This window comes from Chinchilla lanigera, unplaced genomic scaffold (genome assembly GCF_000276665.1).
Source record: "Chinchilla lanigera isolate Chin_1 unplaced genomic scaffold, ChiLan1.0 scaffold00006, whole genome shotgun sequence".
In the NCBI taxonomy this organism is placed as follows: domain Eukaryota; kingdom Metazoa; phylum Chordata; class Mammalia; order Rodentia; family Chinchillidae; genus Chinchilla; species Chinchilla lanigera.
Window position 1 is genome coordinate 38,830,521 of NW_004955407.1, and position 23,691 is coordinate 38,854,211.

The 23,691-nt window shown below is 50.8% G+C and overlaps 1 protein-coding gene across 1 annotated transcript in view; it reads right to left on the minus strand.

Moving 5' to 3' along the window:
- Window positions 1-946: 946 nt before the first annotated feature.
- Window positions 947-23,691, minus strand: part of LOC106146751 — a 37,539-nt gene continuing 14,794 nt past the window's right edge. Inside the window, exons 2-3 of the mRNA XM_013505003.1 lie at window positions 2,040-2,493; window positions 947-1,332 (exon numbers count right to left, since the gene is read on the minus strand). Of these exons, the coding sequence (XP_013360457.1) occupies window positions 1,093-1,332; window positions 2,040-2,480 (681 nt within the window). The 5' untranslated portion in view covers window positions 2,481-2,493 and the 3' untranslated portion in view covers window positions 947-1,092. The remainder of the gene's footprint in view (window positions 1,333-2,039; window positions 2,494-23,691) is intronic.

Below are 23,691 nucleotides of genomic sequence, written 5' to 3' on the forward strand. Positions count from 1 at the left end.
ACTCTGCGTAAATCTCTTGCGATATATCCATGCCACGGCGGATGAACTGTTCTGTAGCCGACCACAGGCCTGTGGAAGGATTTGGGGGCTGCTTCCAGCTGGGGGTGATTGTAAATGCAGCTGCCCCGAGCAGTGGCATAGAAGTTTTTGTATGAACGCAAGTCTTTATCTCTCAGGGACACACGCCCAGGAACATAATCACTAGACTGTGGAGAGTGCGTGGCTAGTTCTCTAAGAAAATGCCGAGCTCTATTCCAGAGGGGCTGTGTCATTCTCCACGCCCCCAAGAATGACCCAGTGTGGTGCCACATGGCCACTGGCCTCTGGGGCTGTTCCTGGTGCATTTTAGCCACTTGGGGGGGATGAAAGGAGGTGTCTCCTGGTGGTATTCACCTGCATTTCCCTGTGCTTATCTGCCATCTCTAAGTCCCCTCTGACAAAGTGTCTGCTTGTGTTTTGCCCAGGTTCCAGCTGACTTGTTTGGTTTTTGCTGTTGACTGTTTTTTGGGGTTTATTTTGTCTTTTTGAGATAGGGTCTCGCTATGCAGTTCAGGCTGGCCTTGAGCTCACTTTGTAGCCCAGGCTGGTCTCGAACTCACAATGATCCTCTGCCTCAGTCTCCCGAGTGCTGGGATTACAGGCATGCACCACCACGCCCAGCTGGTTTTGCTGTTGACTTCTGAGAGTTCTTCTTGAGACAGCGTCTCGCTACGTAGTTCAGGCTGGCCTTGAACTGACTATGTAGCTCAGGCTGGCCTCTACTCACAGTGATTCTCCTGCCTCAGCCTCCCAAGTGCTGGGTTCTGAGAGTTCTCTGCATATTCCAGGTTCCTGTCCTTCGTCGGGTAAGTGGTTTGCAAACACCCTCATCCTCTGCAGCATGGCCTTTCACCCCGGGTGCAAGGCTTTTTAGTATATGTGTGTCAAAGCCAGCACTGCACAAGACTTTTTCCAGAGCAGAAGTTTTAATTTTGAAGTCTGGTTCACCCATCTTTCCTCTTGTGGGTTGTACCTCCATTGCCATATTTAAAATTTCCCCCTAACCTGGGATCCTGTGAATTTTTGTTAAGTTTTATCATTTACCCTTTGCAGTTAATCTGCAACCAGCCCCGAGTTAATTTCTGTGCAAGGCGTGAGACACAGGTCAAGGCCCACATTTTGCCCGTGGGTGTCTGCCCAGTACCATTGTTGTCTTTCCTGCTGATGCATTTTTGTGCCTTTGACAAAGATGATCTGGGGATATCTCTGGGATTCCTGTTCTGTCCTGCTGACCAGTCTGTCTGTCCCCATGTCCACACCACAATGACTTGACTCACTGGTGCATGATGGACCCTGAAAATGGAAAGTTTCGCTGTCTGAGGAGCTGGGGCCAGGAGGACGGTCCCTTCTCAGAGCTCTTGTCTGTCCCTCATGCAGCTGCCCACGAGGAGGGTGTTCCACACACGCAGCAGCTGGGGACAGTGTGTGCCCGGTGACAGATATGCTTCTTGCTTTTACCTTTGGGGACAGCTCGCTGCAAGGAAAAGGAAGAAGAGTAGGTTTCCCGTATGGGGCAGATGAGACCTAGGGCCCCACAGCTGTGGCTCAGGGCCACTTCTCCTGGATCCCAGCCACTGTTTCCCCTCCATGAACAGCAGAAGCTCAATCTGGAAACCAGTGCTCTTCCTGATTTCTGCGGGTCAAGGGTAGGGAAGAGGGGCGAGGTTGGGTCTGTGTGTGTGGATGAGGCAGCTCAGCCCCCTTCAGAAAGTTGAGAGTAATTAATTAAATAGAGTGCTTCCCTTGGTGATGCCTAATGGGGCCTCAGTGTCCCCTGAGAGATATGCCTGTCACCTGCGCAGGCATAGGTGCTGGGAAAATGCAGACAGGACAGGTCACCACCTCTGCTCTGAGCGGAAGGACCACAGGGCACCCCACTGAGGGGATGTGGGGCCAGTCTGGACCCAGATTTGAGTCTCCACAGAGCTGCCAAAAGCCCAGCGTCCAGACTGCACCCCACGGGACCCAGTCTGACCCTGGAGGGGGCGGGGTAACAGTACCTGTTGGGTGTCTGGGCACAGAGACGGGCACGGAAGAGACGTGGGGAATGTGCTCGGCCAGGTGGGCAGGAGAGCAGCAAACACCAGCCGGGACAGCAGGAGATCAGAGGTGCAGAGGTCAGCACTCCCATGTCTGTGCCCCCGGGGCAGCTGGCCAAGCGCCACACGCTGGGTGGCCTCCTCGGTCTGGAGGCCACAAGTCCAAAGTCCGGGTGGCAGCCACACTCCTTCCAAAGGCTCTGGGAACGGATGCACCCTTGTCTCAGCCAGCGTCTCCTGGCTCCTGGCGTCCCTTTGCTGTGGCCTCATCTGAATCTGCTCCATCTTCATGTGGCCCAGCATCACCTTCTCCTGCCTCTCTCTTACGAAGACACAAATGAGGCTTTTAGGACCCAGGGGGATAATGCAGGATAAGCTCCTCCCCACAATCCTTAACTTCATCACATCCTCTGCCCTGGAGAAAACAGAATTCCGAGATGGCCTCAGTTTCGTTACAAAGACCCAGAGCAAGGGAGGGGGAGACAAGGGAAGTTACGGGGTTAACAACGTAGGCAAAACCAACACAAACTTAGTTGTGTGGAAAGCCGGATTTAAATCCCAGTACCTGCCCTGTTTACATACAAACACTCTGGATTGTAAACCCCAACCAATTACATCTCCTGATGGCCCACTGTCCCAGTCAGCTCTCCCTGAACGGACACAGTACCCAGGAAGGAGGGGTTTACTCCAGCTCACAGGTTCAAAGGATTCAGTCCAGGGTCACTGTCCCTGAGGCAGACACATCCTGGCAGAGGGGCCTGGCAGAGGACAGCTACTCAGTCCATGGCAGCCAGGAAGCGGAGAGAGAAGGCCGGAGCCAGGGACCAGAGTGCACCCTTTCAGGTCACACCCCAGGGACCACCTCCAGCCAGGCCCCGCCTGAGACGCGGGCTCAGGAGACGTCTAGCCAGCAGAGCTGTCGCCTGGAGTTCTTGCAGTCCTCTTACTTCCGGGCGATCTCAGCCTGGTGCAGACCCTGTCCTGAAGCTCAGACCTCTGCTGGTTCCCAGTCATTTCACTGTTAGCCAACATGACGCCTTGTACTTTGGAAAGGACTTTCAGGAACACGATTTCACTTTGGCTGAGCGACAATCCCTGGCTGTCAACTTCATGAGCAACTGGCCTCTGTCCCGTCGCACTCCTCCTCCCCCACCCTGCCAAGAGCAACCCAGCGGGGAAAGCCAAACAAAAGATAATGCCAGCCGGCTTCCAGGTCTCTGCTCCTACATCAGTCCTGCGTTATCAAGGGCCATTTCCTGGCATGGGCGTCCATCAGCATTTCCTGCTCCTCACTCCGTGCCAGGCAGGAGAGCCTGAGCTTAGGAGTTTCTGGGAACTTCCGTCCATCGCAGCAAGTGGAGCGGAAAACCCTTCAGGCTCCCACATGAGCCGCCTCCCAAGCAGCAGAGGGAAGGCGACAGTAGGAAAGGAGAGAGAAGCGTGGCTGCCGGCTCCCCACGCAGTGGGACTCCGCCGCCCGTCCTGTCCACCATCACCTGCCCCGGCCTCTTACGGGAGGTGTGGCTGGGCCAGGGGGTCAGCGCCGTAAACAACAGCAGCTTTCACAGCCCCCACACAATGGGAGACCAGGAGCCCATGGGAGAGCATCCCCTCTCTTCTCCCACACCGGGGCCTGTGTGTGCAGCACTGTCTCCAGGGCCCAGAGCCCTTCGCCTTCACACCCTGTGTCCCAGTGTCACCCCTGTTTGCCTTGTGACCAAACCTCCCCGCTTATCACTGCCTGAAGAGTGTGAGAACCGCCTGCTCCCTGCTGCGTGCTGGAGGTCCTTCAGACAGCACGGGTGACCGGCCACTCCATGGAGGAACTGGAGTGCCTGGGGAAGGGAGCTGTTCCTCGCGTAGCTGTGCCCAACCCTCACATTACTCCGCTGCAAGGTCTAAGAGGGCGATTCTTCAAAAAGGGCCCTCCGTGTGGCCAGTGTCGCTGCCTCCCTCCGCCACGGCCTGCCCATAGCACCCTCTGCTCCTTCACCGGGATGGGGTCGACCTCAGAAGCCCAGGAGGCCCTGGCACCTGTGGCAGCCAAACACACCAGCCTGGAGCCTGTGGGCTGAGGAGCCACAAGAGACTCCATCATGAGCCTCTGAGGCTCTTTGTGAACCCTCACAGCAATGCTCTGGGTGGGACCTGGGACCCCCAGCCCTGCCCCGACCACATGTCCCACTCTCGGGGTCCAAACAGGTCACCGCAGGCGACATCCCCCTCTGCTGATCACAGCCCACCTGATTGATTTGGCCTTCATTACCTGCCCCTCACGGACAAGCAGACAAGCCCCTGCCCAGAATGCAGAAAACAAAGACATCCCAGAGAAACTGAGTGGCACAAAGGAAACCCTCTCCCCTCACCCTGCTTTTGTATCTTCTTGGCTTTGCTGTGGGAGAAGGGAGCTCAGAGCAAGAGGACAGGAGAGAGAGTCCGGGACTGGCCCGCTCAGAGCACCTACCTACAAGGGAGGCATGCAAAACAGCGAGTGGGACCAAGTTCCCCCAAGAAGGGGAAAATCCACCCTCGGTGGCCTGCACCATCTGCAGCTTCCTCCTCACACCTGGGAAAGGGGCAGTGACGCCTGGTTTCCTTCCAGGTCAAAGGCACCATAGTGCTAAGTCTGGAACAAAACCATGCGCCACAAAAAATGATGAAGCAAGAAAACCTTGAGCTGTACTCTCTGCCCCAGCTTGGGTCTGGGGTTTTCCCAAGGCCTGTGTGTTGAAGCCTTGGCCCCCAGATTGGGGCTGTTGGGAGGACGTGGAACCTCTAAGGGGTGGGGCCCCAGGGGCGATCTGAGGTCATTGACAGCATCCGCCCTTCAAGGGGACTGAAGGACCCTGTTCTCACCCTCTTCCTTTTGCACCCGGCCATGAGGTCAGTGGCTTCCTCCACCATGTGTCACTGCGGGCCCACAGCAGTAGGGCCACTCAACCAGGGACTGAAACTTGCAAAGCTATGACCCAAATAAACCTTGCCTCTTTCCGACCCTCTTTGGTTTTAGGGTTTAAACCCAGAGCGTTTCATTGAGCTATACCCCAGCCATTTTTTTATCCTTTATTTTAAGATAGGGTGTGTTAACAACTTTCCCATCACTGAGACACAATACCTGACACCCACAACTTAAAGCAGGAAAAAGATTTATTCAGCTCATGGTTTCTAGTCGGTTCAGTCTACGGTCACCTGGCTCCAAGGCAGAAACGGCGCTGTGAAAGGGCATGGCAGGGGAAAGCCGCTCACTCCACGGTGGGCAGGAAGAAGAGGGAGAAGGGAAGAGCTGGGACAACAGCACACCATTCCAGGTCACCACCTCCACACAGGCCCCAGTTCCTGACAGCACATTCAGCTACTAGTATGGATGAACGCATTGGTGAGTATAACATCCCTGCGACCCAATCACCTTCCACACACACAGGAGGGTCTGGGGAGACCTTTTATATCTAAACTATAATACAAGGACCCACCAAGTCACTAAGTTGTCCAGACTGGCCTTAAAACTTGTTACCCTCCTGCCTCAGCCTCCTAGACTGCTGGGATTACAGGTATGCACCACTATGCCTGGTTTAAACGTTTCCTCTTTGTAAGCAGATCTTTCTCTAGTATTTGCTATAATGATAGAAGACTAACAGACGCCCAGTCAGGGGCATCTCTAGTGCCCAAAGCCCACCCATCCTCAAATCCAGGCATGCTTGGTCCCTGTGGATGGGTGGTGGCTCACCCTAGTTGACGTCTGTCAGGTGGCAGACTCCAGGCTGAGCATTTGCATGGACATGTCCCCTCATACAATGACAAAGGCTCACTGAGTGCCCACAGTGGGCCAGACACTAAGCTCGGGGTCCAGGCCTCCACACGGATCGAATCGTGTGTGTATAACCCATCTGGCACAGACAAGAAGCAGCAGGAACGGGATGTGAGTTGCAAGTCCAGCTCTGGGCCATCAGAGGGCCATCGCTGGTGGGTACTGAAAGATGCAGCCCCTTCTGGCGGCCATGAGAACGCACTGTGGGCAGTCGGTGTGACCCAGAGATGCCTGTGTCCTGTGGCCGGTACTCTCACACGGAGGGGCTCTGCAGTGGGAGCCTGTAGGAGGCCTGGGCTGCACGGCGCTTCGGTTTCCTGGCCTGTAAGCTAGGGGGCGCTGTGTGGCTGCCCCCAGGCGCTGGAGGAGCTGTCGGTAAAACGCTGCCGGGCAGAAGGAAGGAGTCATCTGCAGGTCCCTGGCGCTCAGCTGCACACGCAGCAGGGACACGGGGGTGTGGAGAGAAGGGCCCCGAAACCTTCCCCAAGCGCCTCCCGCCATGTCCCCCAGGATGTCAACAATGTGTCCCGGGCAGGAGAAACCCCTGCACATGGGGCAGCACTCTGAATGTCCCCTTCAGCCCCTCGTCACACTCAAGCGGAGGCCTCGGCCGCTGGGCAGGGGTCTGTCTCATTTCTGCCCTGCCGTCACCCGCAGTCCAATCGAGTCTTGTTATTTGCAGGAAATGTGTTCTGAGACGTCACTGCCAGCCTGTGGGTGCTGATCGGGTTCAAGGAAGCGGGAGGAAACAAGGTCATGTTCCCCAAAGTCCCTGTTTATTGTATTCAACACGGCCTGGTTTGAGTCTCTGTTTGTTTGTTTGTTTGTTTGTTTGTTTGTTTGTTTTGAGACAGGGTCCCGCTATGCCATTCAGGCTGGCCTTGAGCTTACTTTGTAGCCCAGGCTGGTCTCGAACTCACAACCATCTTCCTGCCTCAGCCTCCCGAGTGCTAGGATTACAGGCGTGCACCACCACGCCTGGTTGAGTCTCTGTTAAAGAACTGTTGATCTACATTGTCAGTTCATTAGCGCTGAGCTCAGAACAAGGTACCTCTACACCATACTTGCTTGTCACAGTCTTCCTGTGCCCAGGATGCTGGACAGAGCCCCGTGCTGGAGACCCTTGAAACAGCAAATCATCAGAAAGGACACAAATACTGATCTGTGGCCCTCAACAGGCTGGGGAAAGGACGTGTGTTAACACCTGAGCTCCAGCAAGACGGCGGAGCATCCTCTCCCCTATCCTCAGCTGAGAATCTGTGTCTGGGATTTGAACGCGTCACCCCTTGGCATGTCTGAGAATGACAGTAAAACACCAAGCATCCTGATTGTGAGGCAAATTCCCAAACAGGGCACCTGCAAAGGATGTGGGGACCGTAAAGCCTCGTGCTGGGACCTGACCTTTCCTCTCCCCCCTTGGCCTTCAGACAGGAGGAGGTGGGCAAGGGGTTCAGGGAAGGGATACATGGGGGATGAGCCCCTTCTCACCCAAAGGGAAGTGTCGGAGAGCAAGTGTCCCCGCGTTATGCATAGACTTGTCACTCCAGGCGCCTCCTGCTGTGTTAGGACACCCTGCACGGGGCACTTCCCCCTGCGTTGCTGGGCCGCTGGCTGGTTTGGGCTTGGTTCCCCCACAGCTTAGCCCGGCCGTCACCTGCCTGTGCGGGAGGAGGGCAAGCTCAGGGTGGGGTTGCCGCAGGGGTACCACCTCCTACTCCCACAGGAGATGAAGTCTGGGTGGAAAACAGCTGGGAGATGCCTCTCTGCCTATAGGACCCAGCTGACCCCTGCAGACCAAGCACCAGCTGGGGGTGGGGACAGTGACCTCTGTATGGGGATAGGACCGGCCATGGAAACAGCCATGGAAAGCACCCGCTCTCCCGAATTGGAACCCAGATTGGGGGAAATACTTAGCTTCCTGGTGAGAAGGTGCATGAGTTGAAGGCCCTTTGGCTTCTTTAAATTTAACAAAATCATGAACACTAGTCCTTTATCAGTCCCTCCAGCCCTGGCCTGGCCTCGTGCCTTACTGCAGGTACCACGCAAGTCCACACTTCCCAGATCCCGCCAAAAGGGAGCTGGAAGCAGGATGGGACCGTGGCCATCCTGGACGTCCGGCCATCCTGGAAGTCCGTTGGCTCTGTGCAGGAAGGCCACACGGCCCACGGCCCAGGGACAGGCGAGACCAGCAGGCGTCTGCACGAAGCCCATCCCGGGGATCCCTGGAAAAGTCAGAACAGGCACCTAACGCACCAAGGACGGGAAGTCACTCTCGCTCACACCCACGGCAGTGCTCTCGGTGGCACCGGGAGACAGCTGACTGTGTCAGGTGGTGAGGGAGCGTTCTGTAAAGGAACCGGCGAAGGAAGCCTGTCGTGGTCCCTGCTGGGATTCGGGGCCAGAGTTGTTGTTCTGCGCGAGGCTGTCCTTCACATCCTGGTGCCCACACCCTCCCAGGGCCACTTTAATTATAACACAGTAATTCCTCGGGGTCAGTGTCGGTGTCAAGCAACTGCTCACTGTCCCTCACCCCATGCCTGGCCGTGTGGCTGCCCTGCCAAGTCTGCTGACGTCAGGATTCCCCTCCGCAGCCCTCTGCCCATAGATGGAGAGGAGACGCTGCAGAATGTCACAAATCCCAGGCCTGTGGTGTCCCGCTGGGCACAGGTCCCTGCAGCAGGGACACAGCCTCCTCCCCTGAGGCTGCGGGGGTGGATCTGGGAAGCCGTGAGCATGCGCTCTCGGCTGAGCACAGGCAGCCGGAGTGGCCACCGATGGGGTAATTACAGGCTGTGCCTGAAAGGACGCCTAGTACAGTTTCCAGGAAACCGCCACACAAAGAATGTTACTTTAGAGGATAAGGGGAAAATCACTCTTTTCCATCCAGCACGTGGACATAGAGGGTGCTTCCTGGGAGGACTGGGATGAGCTGTGCGGCCGGCTGCAGGTTGGCCCACAGGAATTCAGCCTAGGCCCCATGTGATGGTGCCATCCCCCTGCCTGTGCCATGCCCTGGGAGCTCCTGGCACTGTGTGGCTTTCTGTGGGCCAGAGGAGGATGGAAGCATGGCGGGCAGCTCAGGACCAGTCCCCAGGAGCCACCAGCCCCAGGCCATGCCGCTTCCCCCAGCCTGACCCACAGGGCTGCACGCCTCATGCAGCTGGCCAGGGTGGCACCGCCAGTGCTGCCGATCTGGTCTGATGTCCTCGTCTGTGCTGACATCCAACCTCCTTGGGAGGTGATGAGTTCACGAGGGTGCAGCCCTCAGAAATGGGTATGGCTCTGATCAAAGGGACCCCGGAGAGCTACCTGCCACCATCACGCGAGGACATAGGAACTGTGTCACCTCCAAACTGGACAGCAGCCCTCACCTCCATCCTGGACCTGCAGCTCCCAGAAGCACAAGGGATAGAGTTCTGGGGTGGAGAAGTTTCCCATTCTTGGCATTATTGCTGTAGCCACCCTGCGGACCAGGACTCTGGGTGACCAGAGCTCGAGTCCTCTCATTTCTAGGACGGCTGTCACTGTCCCTCAGCTCTTGGACAGGACATGGACCCAGACAGACCCCACAGCGTGGGGGCCCTCGGGCTGCTATTCCTGGAGTTTGGCCGCCTGTGACTCAGGCCCACACCGCACCTGTCAAAGTGCGATGTGACTCATGGGATCACCAGCCAGGCCCCCACGCACCTGTTCATGACCCCGCTGGGGGCCTCCCACGGCCTGGCCCAAACCAGCTGCCCACCCTGCTCCCCGCACACCTGCTGCCTTCCTCCTGTTCATCTACTGCCCGCTCGATCCTCAGCCCATCCCTCACCCACGCCTCACCCGTCCCAAGGGACCAGCTCTGTGTGGTTGAAGGTGAGCTCGGAACAGCCCCAGGGCCAGAACCGAGAAGAAGAGGCAGGGCCCGGGCCAGGGCCAGGCAGTACCACCCAGACTTGTTCCAAGAGGGGTACGAGAGTCCCCCCGTGACCTCCCTCCCTCACCCTCGAGGCTTGATCAGGTGTCTGCCATGCATCTGTGAGATTCAATTTCATGGGAACAAGGGAAGTTTCTACGCAAGTTCTCTCAAGCACAACTGACATCAGCATGTAGTGTAACATCCTTATTTAGTTTTGGAAGGGAAAATCGTTTTTCTTGTACTGCAGGAACAGCAGGGGAGGCTGGAGGGCGACCGGTTTACGGGAACATGTCGTATCCAGACAAATAGATCTGAGAACAAAGTCCCAGGAGGGAACCTTTTTCCTGGGAGAAATACTAGCAGAGGAGTTTGCAGTCACTGGGGGGTCACCGGAGGCAGTGCGGTGTGGGACTTTCTCTGGCTGAGTATTGACGTGCACTTCTTCTGACGGTGACTGCTAAGTGTCCAGGCTCCCCCTCCACGGGGCGTGTTGTGGTGACACTCACCGTCCCCCGGGGTGGGTGACCGGCACAGGGGTAGAGCGGAGACTGAGTCCCAACTTATTCCCAGCCCTGCCGAGTCCAGCTGACCTGAGGGCAGGGCTGAGGGGCTCCCAGGATGGCCGGGCTGCCCGGGAGACCCAGCTTCTGCCCGGGTTGGCATAAGTGCCTGCGGGGCATGCTTCAGTGCAGAGTCCCAGAGACAATACAGCCTCCTTCTCTACCCCAGCCCTGGGCACAGGGGGGAGTGACGCCATCGAGCGATTCCAGCTACAGCCAGGGGTCCTGCTGCAGGACACCTAGGAGCATGCAGGGACCCCACGTGACAGGCCACCTCCATCCTACTGGGAACAAGAAGGCTGGGGAGCCACAGAAGGAGAAGTCCGGCTAGGAGAGAGCTCTGGGGACTGAACAGGGCAGACACAGGTTGGCCACCAGGTCAGGGTTCCACCGTAAGGACACCGAGAGCCGTCGTGCGCTCAGTTACAGGGTGTGGCCTCTTCTTGAGGTCAGGAGTGACAGCCAGGGACCAGGCTGGACATGGGCCGAGGGGGATGCTGTCCACACAGTCTCAGCTAACAGTGGGTCATGATAGGCCCAGAAACCAGGCCAAGGGCAAGAGCCGGAGCCCCAGGGGCAGAGCAAGGGCTTCACTGTGGAGTGGCTGAGGCCGCTCACCCAGAGGGCACCACGCTGACACCTCCCAGCTGCAGGTCTTTATGTTTGAAGAGATGTAGCCAAGCCCAAAAGCAAGCCACATATCCTGGGGATCCAGGGACAGAAGAGCTCCCCATGGGAACCCCAGCCCGCACTTGGCGGTGAGCGTGACTGGCTCCACTTTCACACAGGTGAGGCCAGGTGGGACCCGGGGACCAGGGGCTGGTGGTGGCCAGGACCTGGCTCCAGCAAAGCATCTCTGCCTGTAAGTGGGGGCCACAGGGAGCTGAGACCTCCAGGGGACAGAGACAGCCATGCCGCCAACACCTGACCGTCAGCCACGAACCCGCTGGAGCCTCCTGGAAACCTCTACACACAGAAGGGCCAGTGAGGGCCAAGGGGAAGCAAAAAAGGAAAACAGAAAACCCCCACTTGGGATGAGTTCAACAACGAAGCTTCCGGGACACTTACAAAAACCAGCGTGTGGAGCCATGTTCAGACCAAACAGCGAAAGAGCAAGAGGCAGCAGGACGCTGCAACTCAGAGCCCGAGCGCCTCCTGAGAAAGCAACACGGTGTCAGCCAAACTAGAAGAATGAGGGGAGAACCAATTAAAATTGCTAGAAGTGAGAAGTGATGCCATAACATTCGTAAAACTCTGGGTAGGTGAAATAAATACAAGAAAGCGAGGCTGGGTTAGAGCAGTACACGCAACACGCGTGTATAGAAATATTACATGGAACCTTGTTAATATGCAACAATTCGTATGTGCTAATTAAAAAGAAAGGCTAGGTATGGTACCCTATGCCTGTAGTTGCAACACTCGGGAGGCTGAGGCAGGAAGATCACTGCTAGCTCAAGGTCAGCCTAGGCTACATAGTGAATTGAAGGCAAGCTTGAACTACATAGTGAGAGAAGAAAGATAGAAAGAAAGAGAGAAGAAAAGAATAAGTTGATTGTAGTGAGGAACTAACCAAGGAAGTAATAGTGCTATCAAGAGAAGGGAAATAATGGCTTGGTGACTGTATGCCAGAGCCTGGTCACTGTGGGCTCTGAGGGATGAGTGTGTGATGCCGTAAGCTACTGTACTCTCAACTTTTGAGTCCATTTGCAAATTCCATCAAATCCTCACTTTCAGTCCCCTTCCATTTGATTTTTCTGAAGACTTCTTCCTAAGGCTTGGTCAGAATGTTTTCAGAGCCCCAGATCCTCGTTCTCGACATTAGTTATCCCTGTTCCTTTGTCAGCTGAGGGTTGTGGTGTTTAACTTCACATATAACCTGAACACACTCTGACCACACCTGGGACCCGGAACCTTTCCACCCAAGAACTGTCGGGTGGTCAGAATACGGAATACAGAATACGGCCTGCTTTGGCAAACGCTCCATACGCTTCTGCAAAGAACACAGCTTCTGCTTTTGCTGTGTGGAACGTCTTATAAACATCCACGAGATCAGGGGGCTGGTGGTGTCTGTGTGTTCTCGTTTTCCTCCTCTGTCGGTTTCTCTTAATTACTGAGAGAGCAGCGTTGGAATCTCCAGCCGCGAGTGAAGATCCGTGGGTCTTTTCAGCCGCTTAGCTCTTCATGTATTTTGGAGGTGTGTGAGGGAGTACGCACAAAGGGAGGGTTCTTCCCTCTTGAATGATTTCTTTTTCCACCATCGTGAAGCGACTCTCTCTGTCTCTGGTAACTCTCCTCCTTCCCTGCAGTCCGTGTGGCCTGGCAGTATGTCGCCAGCCCGGGTCATTATGAGTCACATCTGCGTGGTGTCTCACCTGCTACCCTCTGCTCTTAATTTCCATTTGTATTTAAATAATTTCCCGTAGTCAGCATATCATCAAATCGTGCTTTCTGAGTACAGTCGAAAATCCCTGCTTTCCGTGAGAGTGCTCAACCCATCCATATTTTGGTGTAATTATTGATGTAGTCGGGGCCAGGGAGATGGCTCAGCAGCACAGCGCCTCCCTGGCAAGCTCAAGGTCCTGAGTTCAATTCCCGGTATGCCCCAAAAAATAAGTAAATAATTATTGATATAGTTGGGTTAAGGTCTACTATTGCTATTTGTTTTCTGCTTGATTCATCTGTTCTTTGTTCTTCCACCTTCTTGGCTTTTTTTTTTCATATAGAGTTTTAAAGGGCTTATTTCTCTGCTCTACTGGCTAATTAACTATACTAGTTTTCTGTTTTCTTAGCAGTTGCTTTCAGGTTTACAGTTTGTGTTCTTCATGCATGATATTCTACTACCACGAATTATCACAAAACTGCAAGTGCAAGGCAGAGCCCTTCAGTAGAATAATCTACCTGCCATCCTAATATGCATTTCACTTCTACTTGTGCTATAAACCTGAAGTGTGCCGTTAGTATTTATGCTTTGAACCACTACCGTTTACTTAGGACATTTTTAAAGAAAAAGAAACTCTTTAACATTTACCATATCTATTGTCTGCGTTCTGTAGTAATTTCTGAAATCACTGTCCTTCAGCCTGAAAAGGGTGTTTCCATATTCACTGAATCCTAGACATGGTGGTGGACAGCTCACTCAGCTTCTGCTAAGAAGCCTTTGTCTTACCTTCATTTTTGCCCTGTGGCTCTAAGTGTCAAACCTCCAGTTTTCTTGGGGTATTAGGGACACCGCACCACCGTCTCCCAGCCAGCACCCTTCTGGAGAGGAGTCCAAGGCAACCCTATGGCTGCTCCCCTTGGAGTAACTTTGCTTCCTGTCTGGCTGGCCCTCATGCTTCTTTGTATCACAGGCTTCCGGCCTTGTGATTATGATATGTCTTTCTGGGCTTAGATTCGCATTTATCTTGTATGTAATTTGTTCCATTCCTTGGATCCACAGGTTCATGCTCTTGAAACTTGAAAACTTTAGGATCATTATTTTTCCAAAAGTTTTGTCTACAGCTGGTTCTCTCCCTTCTTTCTTTCCTGACTCCCAGTTGTGTGCAAGTTTGTACAGCAGCCCTGTTCATTAGTTTTCAGTCTTTTTTCTCTATCCACCTCCTTTTTTTTTTTCTTTTTTTTTTTTTTTTGGTACAGGAAATCAAACTCAGGACCTCGAGATTACCAGGTGTAGTGGATTGACAACTTGTGGTCAACTTATAACCCCCCAGCTGAACTGAGTAAGTGTGGTGCTGGGTGTGGGAGGCCCACTTGGGGATTGTTGCCAGCAGCGTGAGAGGCAGAACTGGAGAGGAAGAAGTTAGGCTGCTGGGAGCTGGTGGAAGCTGTAAGGAGCTGTTGGTTCTGTTGGAGGAGCTCGTCATGCTGGCTTTCCTGATGAACTTGGCTGTTTTCATCCTCTGAGAAGCTCAGGACCTCACTGGCACTGAGAATGGCGTCAGTTCACTTTGGGGGAGCTCTGGTCCTCACTTTGAGCATCGCTTCCTGGCTCCAGAGTGGAAGATGGTGCACTGCTCAGTCTCCTGGAGAAGCTTGCTGTGTTGGCTTTCCTGATGGGAACTCAGCTTTCTTCATCATCAGAGGAGCTTGAGACCTCACTGTTGCTGAGGATGGCTATGGTACTTTTCAGGGGAGCTCTGGTTCTTTGCACATGGCTTCCTGTCTCCAGTGCAGATTCCTCACTCTGCTAGCACAGATCCTTCATCCCGCTGGCACAGACTTTCTAGCTTCCACCACCAGCCTTTGGGCCTTCCCAGCGCAGATCCATGAAACAGGCTTGTGTGAAACATTGTTATGTGCTCTGGGTCTCCAGTTGGATTCATGGGAGGCATTGTTATAAGCTCTAGGTCCTCAGCTGGATTCATGCGGGACATTTCTGTGGGATCCAGGCCCTCAGCTGGATTCCTTGCTCTTAGTGTGGGGGCGGATTTCCTGCACTGTCTTGTATATCATTCTTTGGGTGACTATTATAAATAACCTTATAAAATATGTGTCCTGTATTATATTGTTCACCTTGCAAAAACCCCAAACCATGACACCAGGCAAACACTGTGCCATTGAGCTATATCCCCAGTCCCTCTACCCCCATTTTGACAGATTTTCCTGCCTCATCTTCAATTTTACTGATCTCCTCTTCTGCAGTGTTTAATCCATCTGCACATTTTTCATTTGCAAAATTGTCTTCCATTTCTAGATATTATATTTGCTTTTTTTTTTCTTTTTGGTCTTTTTTAAGGCAGGGTCTCGTTATGCAGTTCAGGCTGGCCTTGAGCTCACTTTGTAGCTCAGGCTGGTCTCGAACTCGAGATGATCCTCCTGCCTCAGCCTCCCAATTGATTTGCCTTTAATACCTCTTCTATTTATGTCCATCTTTTCTTTTGCATTCTTGGGCAAATTTGCAATATTTTTATAGCCATTTAAAAGTCATTATCTAGGGCCAGGGATATAGCTCAGTGGCACAAGCACCTGCCTGGCAATCACAAGGTACTGAGTTCAATTCCCGGTACCCAAAATAAATAGATAAATAAGTAAAATTCATCATGTACTATTTCCATCCTTTCTACCTGTGGCTTACTTTCACGGACTTCCAGTCTCCTGTTTGTGGTTCATCCATCCTGTTCATCCCGTTTACCTACCCTCTAATTCCGTACTGGATGCCAGGCATTTTAAATGGAACATTGCTAAGTGTGTAGATTTTCTTTTCTGTCTTACTTTTTTTTGGGGGGGGTGGTTTTCCGGTACTAGGAATCGAACTCACGACCTTGCGCTTGCCAGGCAGGCCCTGTGCCGCTGAGCTAAATCCCCAGCCCCTCTGTCTTACTTTAAAGAGTGCTGATGTTTATTTCAGCAGACAGCAAATTACTTGCAGATGAGGTTGAGCTCAGAGGTGTTCTGAGGCTGGACCTACGGTAGCTTTTACTTAGACTGATTTATCCCCAAGGCTAAGGTATAATCCTGGGTATTGCCGATCAGTGCTCCAAGTGTTCCGTGAGCTCTCTAACTGGGTACAAGGAATCCAAGTACCTCCCTGCCTGGTGTAAGTTCTGGGAATTACTCAGCTTATGCCCTGAAATCTCTCTACCCATGCCTAGAGCAGTAGCAAGTAAAGACTCTGGAACTTTATGCCAGGGTTGAATTTCCTCTCTTGAATAACTTGCTCTCTCTGTAATCAGCCTCCCAAGGCCAGTCTGTCCTTCCCAGCTAATCCCCTCCTCCTGGGAGTAGGAAAATCCTTTAGGAGGAAACTGAGCATAGTAACCAACTTACCTCTGTGCATCGAGGTCCCCAAGGCCAGTGACCTCAGGTCCAAATCGAGCTGCTTCCTGTGCTCTCTGCACTTCTCTAGTTCTGTCCCCTACCATTGCTCCTGCATAGCAAGCTGCGAAAATCCAAAAAACTGTCTTCTGAGTTCCCAAACCAACATACTTGCTGAGACCTCTTCAAATTGTATCTTGAGCAGGTTCAAATGGGCAATTACACTGACTCTGGCAGATCTGTATAAAGCCCCTGCCAGTGCCTGACCCTGGGAAGATGGACAGAGGAGCAAGAGCCGCTGGGTCTGGGGAAGAGGGGAGATGTGGGGAGTAGCTGAGCTGGAGGCTGGCGAACTCCTTGGGGCTAGAGCAAGGCCAGCCCCAGGAATATGGAGCTCCGGAGGTGAGCCATAGAAACAAGTTGCTGGGTCTAGAGCAAGGCCAGTCCAGCAGATATCTGGCCTTGGTGTTCTTCCCTGTTAACTACAGCAGATAGCTCTGAGAATGTTTCACTTTCAGTGTTCTCAGCAAAACACTGAGACCTTGCGCTTTTGGCCCCATCACGTGCCCCCTGCCCTTTTACCATGTATAAATAAAGAGGTAGACCGTGCTGGATTTTTGCTGCCTCTCCATCAGAGGGGTCAGGCCCCACTCTGTCCCAGCTTTCTTTTAATAGTTTTTTCTTAATCTCCCATCACCCCCTCTCAGGACACCATTCCCCACACACGTAGCAGCAGTTGGCCCCCAACATGGGCCCTGAACATAGAACTCAACAAGCAACGAGGAGATGCTCCAGGAGTGCACACAATTAAGATTAAGGTACAGAATGCACTGAGTACCCGCTGGGTGTAGAGCTATGGGGGAATTCAGGATCTAAAGCTCATTCTTTGTATATTAAAATGCTTAAAGCTTTGTTTAAGGTTAGAAGGATGCCTATCAGGACTGCACAGCTTGCTAAAATTCGAGTTTCTTTGTTTGTTTCCAGAAGAAGGAACTGTAAATTTGCATGCTTGGGAGAAAATGGGAAAGCAGCTAAGAGCAAGGCTGGGAAAAAGCAGACCAGCAGAGATCTATCTAGACCCCTACAGGCTTTTAAAGGGTCACTTAACAGGGCTGATTTGTGCAAGCCAGCAGCTCGAGGCAGGAACCAAAGAGTTATACCGCTGAGCTTGGAGCCTGGCGCAGACAAAGGAGGTGGGAGGAACCCAAATCCCTGCTTTGTGTTGTGTCAGCCGCGCTGGGGAACACGGGCTGCACACCCTGGCTCAGGGCACCCAGTGGCAACTACTTCTTTGTTCTGGAGCCAGTTGGACGGCACAGCTCACCTATTCTGACCTCAACCCAGAGCACACCAGCGCCCACCCTGTCTCTGAGCCTGCAGGGTTGCTGCTCTTACATCAAACGGGTGGAGCATCGGCAGCCAGCAGGAAACTGTTTGGGCAGAGTCGTAGCAACCCAGGAGCAAGGGCACAGGGCACTGCCCAGGAAAAAGATAGATCAAAGACACCAGCAAAGAGAGTGATATAAGTGATATATAAGTGATAATGTTAACCTAAGTTATATTGTCTTACAGAGAGAACACTAACAGAATAAAGGAAAGGTCTGAGCATGTGACAGAGAGTGTGGAGAAGACCAGGCTGAAAGCTACATAAAAGAAGAACACAAAAGTTGTCAGTATTCTTGTAAGGGAATTTATTTTTTGTTGCTTCCAAATTCTTCTTATAAAAGATCTCTGCTAATTGACTTACAAAAGTTCTGACTCGTCTATTTATAATTATAAATTTCTAAATTCTAAAAGAGTTGTTAATTCAATTTAGCCAAAAATATATATGAGTGCACTCTGATTTTATAAAAAGATTTGTCCTAGGGGCTGGGGATTTAGCTCGGCGGCAAAAGCGCCTGTCTGGCAAGTGCAAGGTCATGAGTTCAGTTCCCGGTACCAGAGAAAAAACCAAAAAAAAAAAAAAAAGATTTGTCCTGTGTATTTTGTTTGTTTTTCTGTGTGTCTAATCTATAAAAAGCTGTTTTATTTGAGCTCAACAAAATTTTTTCTTTATAATTTTTGGATATTTAAAGCATTTGTCTGATATGCTTCCACCATACTTGCCAGCTGGTCAAAATGATGTTAAAATTGGTTTTATAAATGTAATGCATATTTTTGTTTATTGTTTGTTGTTGTATTATGACTTGAGAGTTTCTCAAAAATAATGTAGTAAGTGATATAATCTGGTTTTCGTAAATCAGCAATAATTGTTAAGATAATTAAACAAAAATCTCTTAGGGTAGGGAGGAGGTTATTGGATAGGACTCCAAATGATGAATAAGAAAGCAGCTGCCTGGAATAATAATTATCCAGTTTTTGTTCATTAATGGGAGACCCCAATGATCTCCATAGACTTATAGGAGATACTCCAATAAAAGTTATATTAAAAATATACTATTGTGATATGTTTACATTAGTCACTGTCAAAGGATTAAGTTTTCTAGAAATGAGACAATGAGGTTTTCTAGTTTAAAGATGCTCTGGTACAAAACTAAATTAAGAAACAAAGGTTTTCATGTGGTTATGATAATTCATTATTGCTAATCTCATGATGTGTTAAATGTATTCATGCCTTCTAGATGTACAGGTCTTCTAAAATCTAAAACTGGTATTGTTTTCTAGTGATAAATACTTTTTTTTTTCAGATTTAAGCATCTGCCTTTCTCTTGTGCTCCAGATTCTTGTGATAGGAGATTCATGACATGCCAACATAAGGTCACCAGGCAGTAATACTTTAACAAAAATTTATGTGACATATATGCTATGTACGTGCCACTAGACTTAGAGATGTCTAGATATTAAGCAATCCAGACAATGTCGCAAACTTCTTCAGTGACATCCCATTAAAGGTCAACAAGTTAGGTAAAAGCTTCTTATGTACTAGATAGAGATGAATGACTTAAAAGGCTATTTTAAGTCAAAATAGAAATGTAGGAGTGTTACAAAAATGTAATCATGATTGTCATGCTACAATAGTATGTATGGCTTCTGATTTCAAATTTTCTGTATAAAACTATACAACTGCTGTCTGTTGACATTCTATAGGGATTCAACTACCAAAACATCCATGGTTAGTAAAAAATAACAGTTCTCTGGCTATACTTTATATTTCAAGGTGCTTGATATTCAATAAAATTATAATAGTTAAGCTCACTACTCCCACTACAATGTAAGGTCATTAACCTTCTCTTCTGGATGTTCAACAGCTAAAGTTCAGAGGCCATAATTAAAAAGATGGGCTAAGAGGACAGCCAACATTTTGGCCCCAGCCCTCTGAAGTCAATGAGGACCCAGGACATAAAGGAACCTTTCCAGCAACAACCTACAACTCTGGTGAGTTATACACCCTCCTGACCAAGGAGATTGTTAGACCACAGAGGAAAGAAATCAGTGGTGTGCCTGAAGAAAGTCACATACACAAAAAGTCACCCAAGCTTTCACAGAAAACAATTTGGTCAAACAATGGCCATGACTCATCCAGGTGGCTGACACTGACAGAACTGAGAGGCACTGTACATGATTCCAAGATAAATCCTAAGGAGACTTAGCTGACCTTGATAGATAACAAGAGATTAATTTTAATTAATACAGGTCTCACTTTAACTTGGTCTTAAACATCCAGCAAAAATGTGTAGTCACAAGATGTATAAAACAATGCCATAGTAATAAGTTAGCTATAGAAAAAAATTAAATACTGTTATGGACTAATGGGCTAAACATAGGAACCTAAAATCCTTGGACAGGGAATTTTTAGCCTAAATGATTAAGTCCACTCACAGTAAAAAGGATTTGAGGCATAAAGGGCCTTCACACACACAAAAAAAAACTTCACCACGGACACCTAAAAAAGAAGGAAAAAAGCCTTTCACAAAAAAAGGTCTTTGGGGCTGGGGATTTAGCTCAGCGGCAAAAGCGCCTGCCTGGCAAGCGCAAGGTCGTGAGTTCGGTTCCCGGTACCAGAGAAAAACCAAAAAAAAAAAAAAAAAAGGTCTTTTACAGAGTCTTCCAAACACAGCTCCTCCAACTCCAACTGACCACCCATTGCTTGCTGCTAAGAAATAGAAAAGGGGGAGGTGTGGAGAGTGACTGAGCTGGACGTTGGCAAACTCCTTGGGGCTAGAGCAAGGCCAGCCCCAGGAATATGGAACTCCAGAGGTGAGCCATAGAAACAAGTTGTTGGGACTAGAGCAAGGCCAGTCCAGCAGATATCTGGCTTTGGTGTTCTTCCCTGTTAACTACAGCAGATAGCTCTGAGAATGTTTCACTTTCAGTGTTCTCAGCAAAACACTGAGACCTTGCACTTTTGGCTCCATCACATGCTTCCCCTACTTTTACAGTATATAAATAAAGATGCAGACCATGCTGGGTTGTCTCTGCCTCTCCATCAGAGAGGTCAGGGTCTACTTGGTCCCAGTTTTCCTTTTAATATGTATCTATAGTGTTTTCTTACTCTCCCATCACCCCCTCTCGGAATCTTGCTCCCCATGCAGATCAAGGCAGGGGCATACTTGGGTGTGGTCACCTAGGAATAGCTGCTGAGTCACACTCCGCAGCAGAACAAGTGAGGCATGCTTGCCATACTCCTTCTAGTTCTATCTGTGGCTTTGTTGAGTTTTCTTTTGTGAACATTCTTACTCCCTCGTTCAGAACTGCAGGAAGATGCTGCATCTGCAGATACATAACTCTGTTAAAGTGGGGTGAATCGGGATTTCTGGCCCCGCTGGCTAAACCACACTTCTAAGCAGAGTGATCTGGGTCTATTTATGTTCAACACCCACATAAATATTTTATTGTCCCAGGATTAAAGAGTCTTCTTCTAGGGCTGGGGATTTAGCTCAGCGGCACAGCACCTGCCTGGCAAGCATAAGGTCGTGAGTTTGATTCCCGGTACCAGAAAAAAAAAAAAAGAACCTTCTTCTGAGTTACCAGGTTACAAAGGCAAATTCCTGGAAAGTTTGATAAAATAATGATAACTGTATTAAATACAAAGGGTGATCAAAATATACAGTAAATGTTCAATTTCTAAAATTTATTTCAGTAAAAGACACATTGCCTTGAATCCCTTTCAAAATCCTCTCCCTCACTTCAGACACACTTATCTCATCTTTCTTGTCACTTTCTGAAGCAGTTCTGGAGTCCTATTTTGTGAGGGTCTTTATGAGGCATGATAAAAATACAGTGAATGCTGCCACCAAGAACCATCCAGTGGAAAGGTAGATTGGTAAAAAACATGTCGCTGTCTCCTCATCACCTTATTCACTGGATCTGGCACAGTGTGAATTTAGGCTGTTCCTCCAAGTCAAAATGACCATAACAGGGAAACATTTTAAATCCATTCAGGACACTGAGGCAGCCAGGACAGCGTAACCAAAGACACTCAGGAGAGAGGACCTCCAGAGCTGCTGCAGAAAGTGACAAGAGGATGGGATGAGTGTGTTTGAAGCAACAGAGGTATTTTGAAGTGTTAATGATGATACCTTTTTTAATTTAAGCATTTATTGTGTCTTTTGATCACATCTCACCTACAACTGCAGCCCTTTCTAAAGAAAGCTGCTGAGTGGCAAACCCCCAGCTACCGCACTTGCTTTGCACCCTCTAAGCCAGGGCTTCTCCAGTTGACTGGGTCGACTGGACATGGGATCTGAGCAGCTAACCACATGCCTGCAGGGGACCCCGCAGTGGCCTGCTAGAGGCTGGGCCTTTGCTCAAAGAAAAGGACTTAGTACCCCACCGCCAAGACAGCAAGTAGTGAGAACAGAAACCCGAAAGTTATTTGTTTTGATCTGGATGGAAAATGTTCTCCAAAAGACTCACCTTCAGAGGAGGGACCTCTTTAGAAAGGGCCGTTGCCAGGGCCATGGCCTGGAAAGGTTCTGCCTCTGCCTCCCACCACCATGAAGTGAGCACCTTTCTGTCACTCACCTTTTCACCTCGCCATTTCTGCCTTGGATCTAGCCAACCATGGACTGAACCAGTGACCCTGTGAACCATACAGCCCTCTCCTGTGAGTTGTGAGTGTCAGGTATTACGTCCCAGCAACAAGGAATGACTAAGACAAGACTGAAAAGGGAAGCCCCGTGCTCCCCTGGGGACCCTGCTGGAACAGGGACGGGAAAGGGCACTCCTCTAGGAAATTACCAGTGAGGTTTAAGGCAGAAGGGTGAGAAATCATGGACCAGTCAGGAACGAGCAGAGACGGTGAGCTCACACAGCAATGCACATGCACAAAGATGGCATCCACGCGTGGAGACAGTTCAGCTGCCCGGGTGGCAGAAGCTCACTGGCAAGGTCCCTTGAGTGCTTGAGATGTAGGACTCTGCTGGAGACACATGAGACATGCTACCGTCACAGCTCCTGCTTTGGACTCCTCCATTATTTTTTTTTCATTGGTGGGAATTGAACCAAGGGCCTTCACACTGAACTACAGCTCCAGTCCTTTGTTTGGTTTTGTTTTTTTGAAACAGGGTCTCACTAAGTCCCTAAGCTGCCCAGGATGGGCTCAAACTTGGAATCCTCCTGCCTCATCCTCCCAAATTGCTGGGTTTCCAGGCATAACCCATCATGCTTGGCTTCCCCTTTTATCTTTCCAGTAAGTCCCTGTCTGTTTAGCAAATAAGGGCCTCTCCTATTTGGAGCCAAAGAATAACAATGGTCCCTATTGCTGTATAGTATTCAAAGACTGAGCACAGGCAAAGGGCAAGGTGTGATTCAGTGGCTGACAATATTGGCAAAGCAGAGGGCCAGGGAGGCTTCAGCTGACATCTGTAACTGGTAGCCAGAGATCCCGATCCACACACAAGATGCTCGACTAGTGCAATATTTTTTCAATTAGCAATAATCGTGCCTCAGGTAAACCTCATTGGCTATGATACTGCCACTGCGCAGTAAAGTGGCATCCTGCTGAGGTCGGAGGGTCTGTGGGGAGCAGGGGGCCACAGCATGGGGGGACAGGGAGGGTAAAGTTGGGCAGTGCCTCCGCAGCTCCCACATGGGGTGCCACAGGGGCTTCAGGGGCAGGGGATGCCCTCCACCAGGGTCACATGGGAAACTTGGTGGGGCACTGCCCAACTTTACCCTCTCTGTCCCCCCATGCTGGGCCCCCTGCTCCCCACAGACCCTCCGTCCACAGCAGGATGCCACAGGTACCACCTCGAGGACGTGCCTCCCGCTGCCCCAACTTCTGCTTTCCAAGTTCGTGGGCATATTCAATGCCAAGGAGCCCCCTGCCCTTCCTTTGAGTGACAGCAGTATGACGGAGGCATGCTGGAACCTCGCATGGAGTCAGTTAAAGTACCAGAAAATCCCCATCGTGGAGTCGCTGAGCCACTCCCGTGTCCAGGGATAATGCCACCCTGTCCTTTGTTCTGTCCTTCCTGCTTGGAGTTTAACCCAAGGCTTGTCCCTGTGTGCTTCCAACAGAGACGATTCCAGAGCGTTCTTTCCAGAGGCCTGGCCACCAGAATCCAAGACTTGTCCCCAGGAAAAGTGGCAGAGGCCAAATGCTCCATTTTGAGTGATCTTTTTTTTTTTTTTTTTTTTTGTCATTTCTTT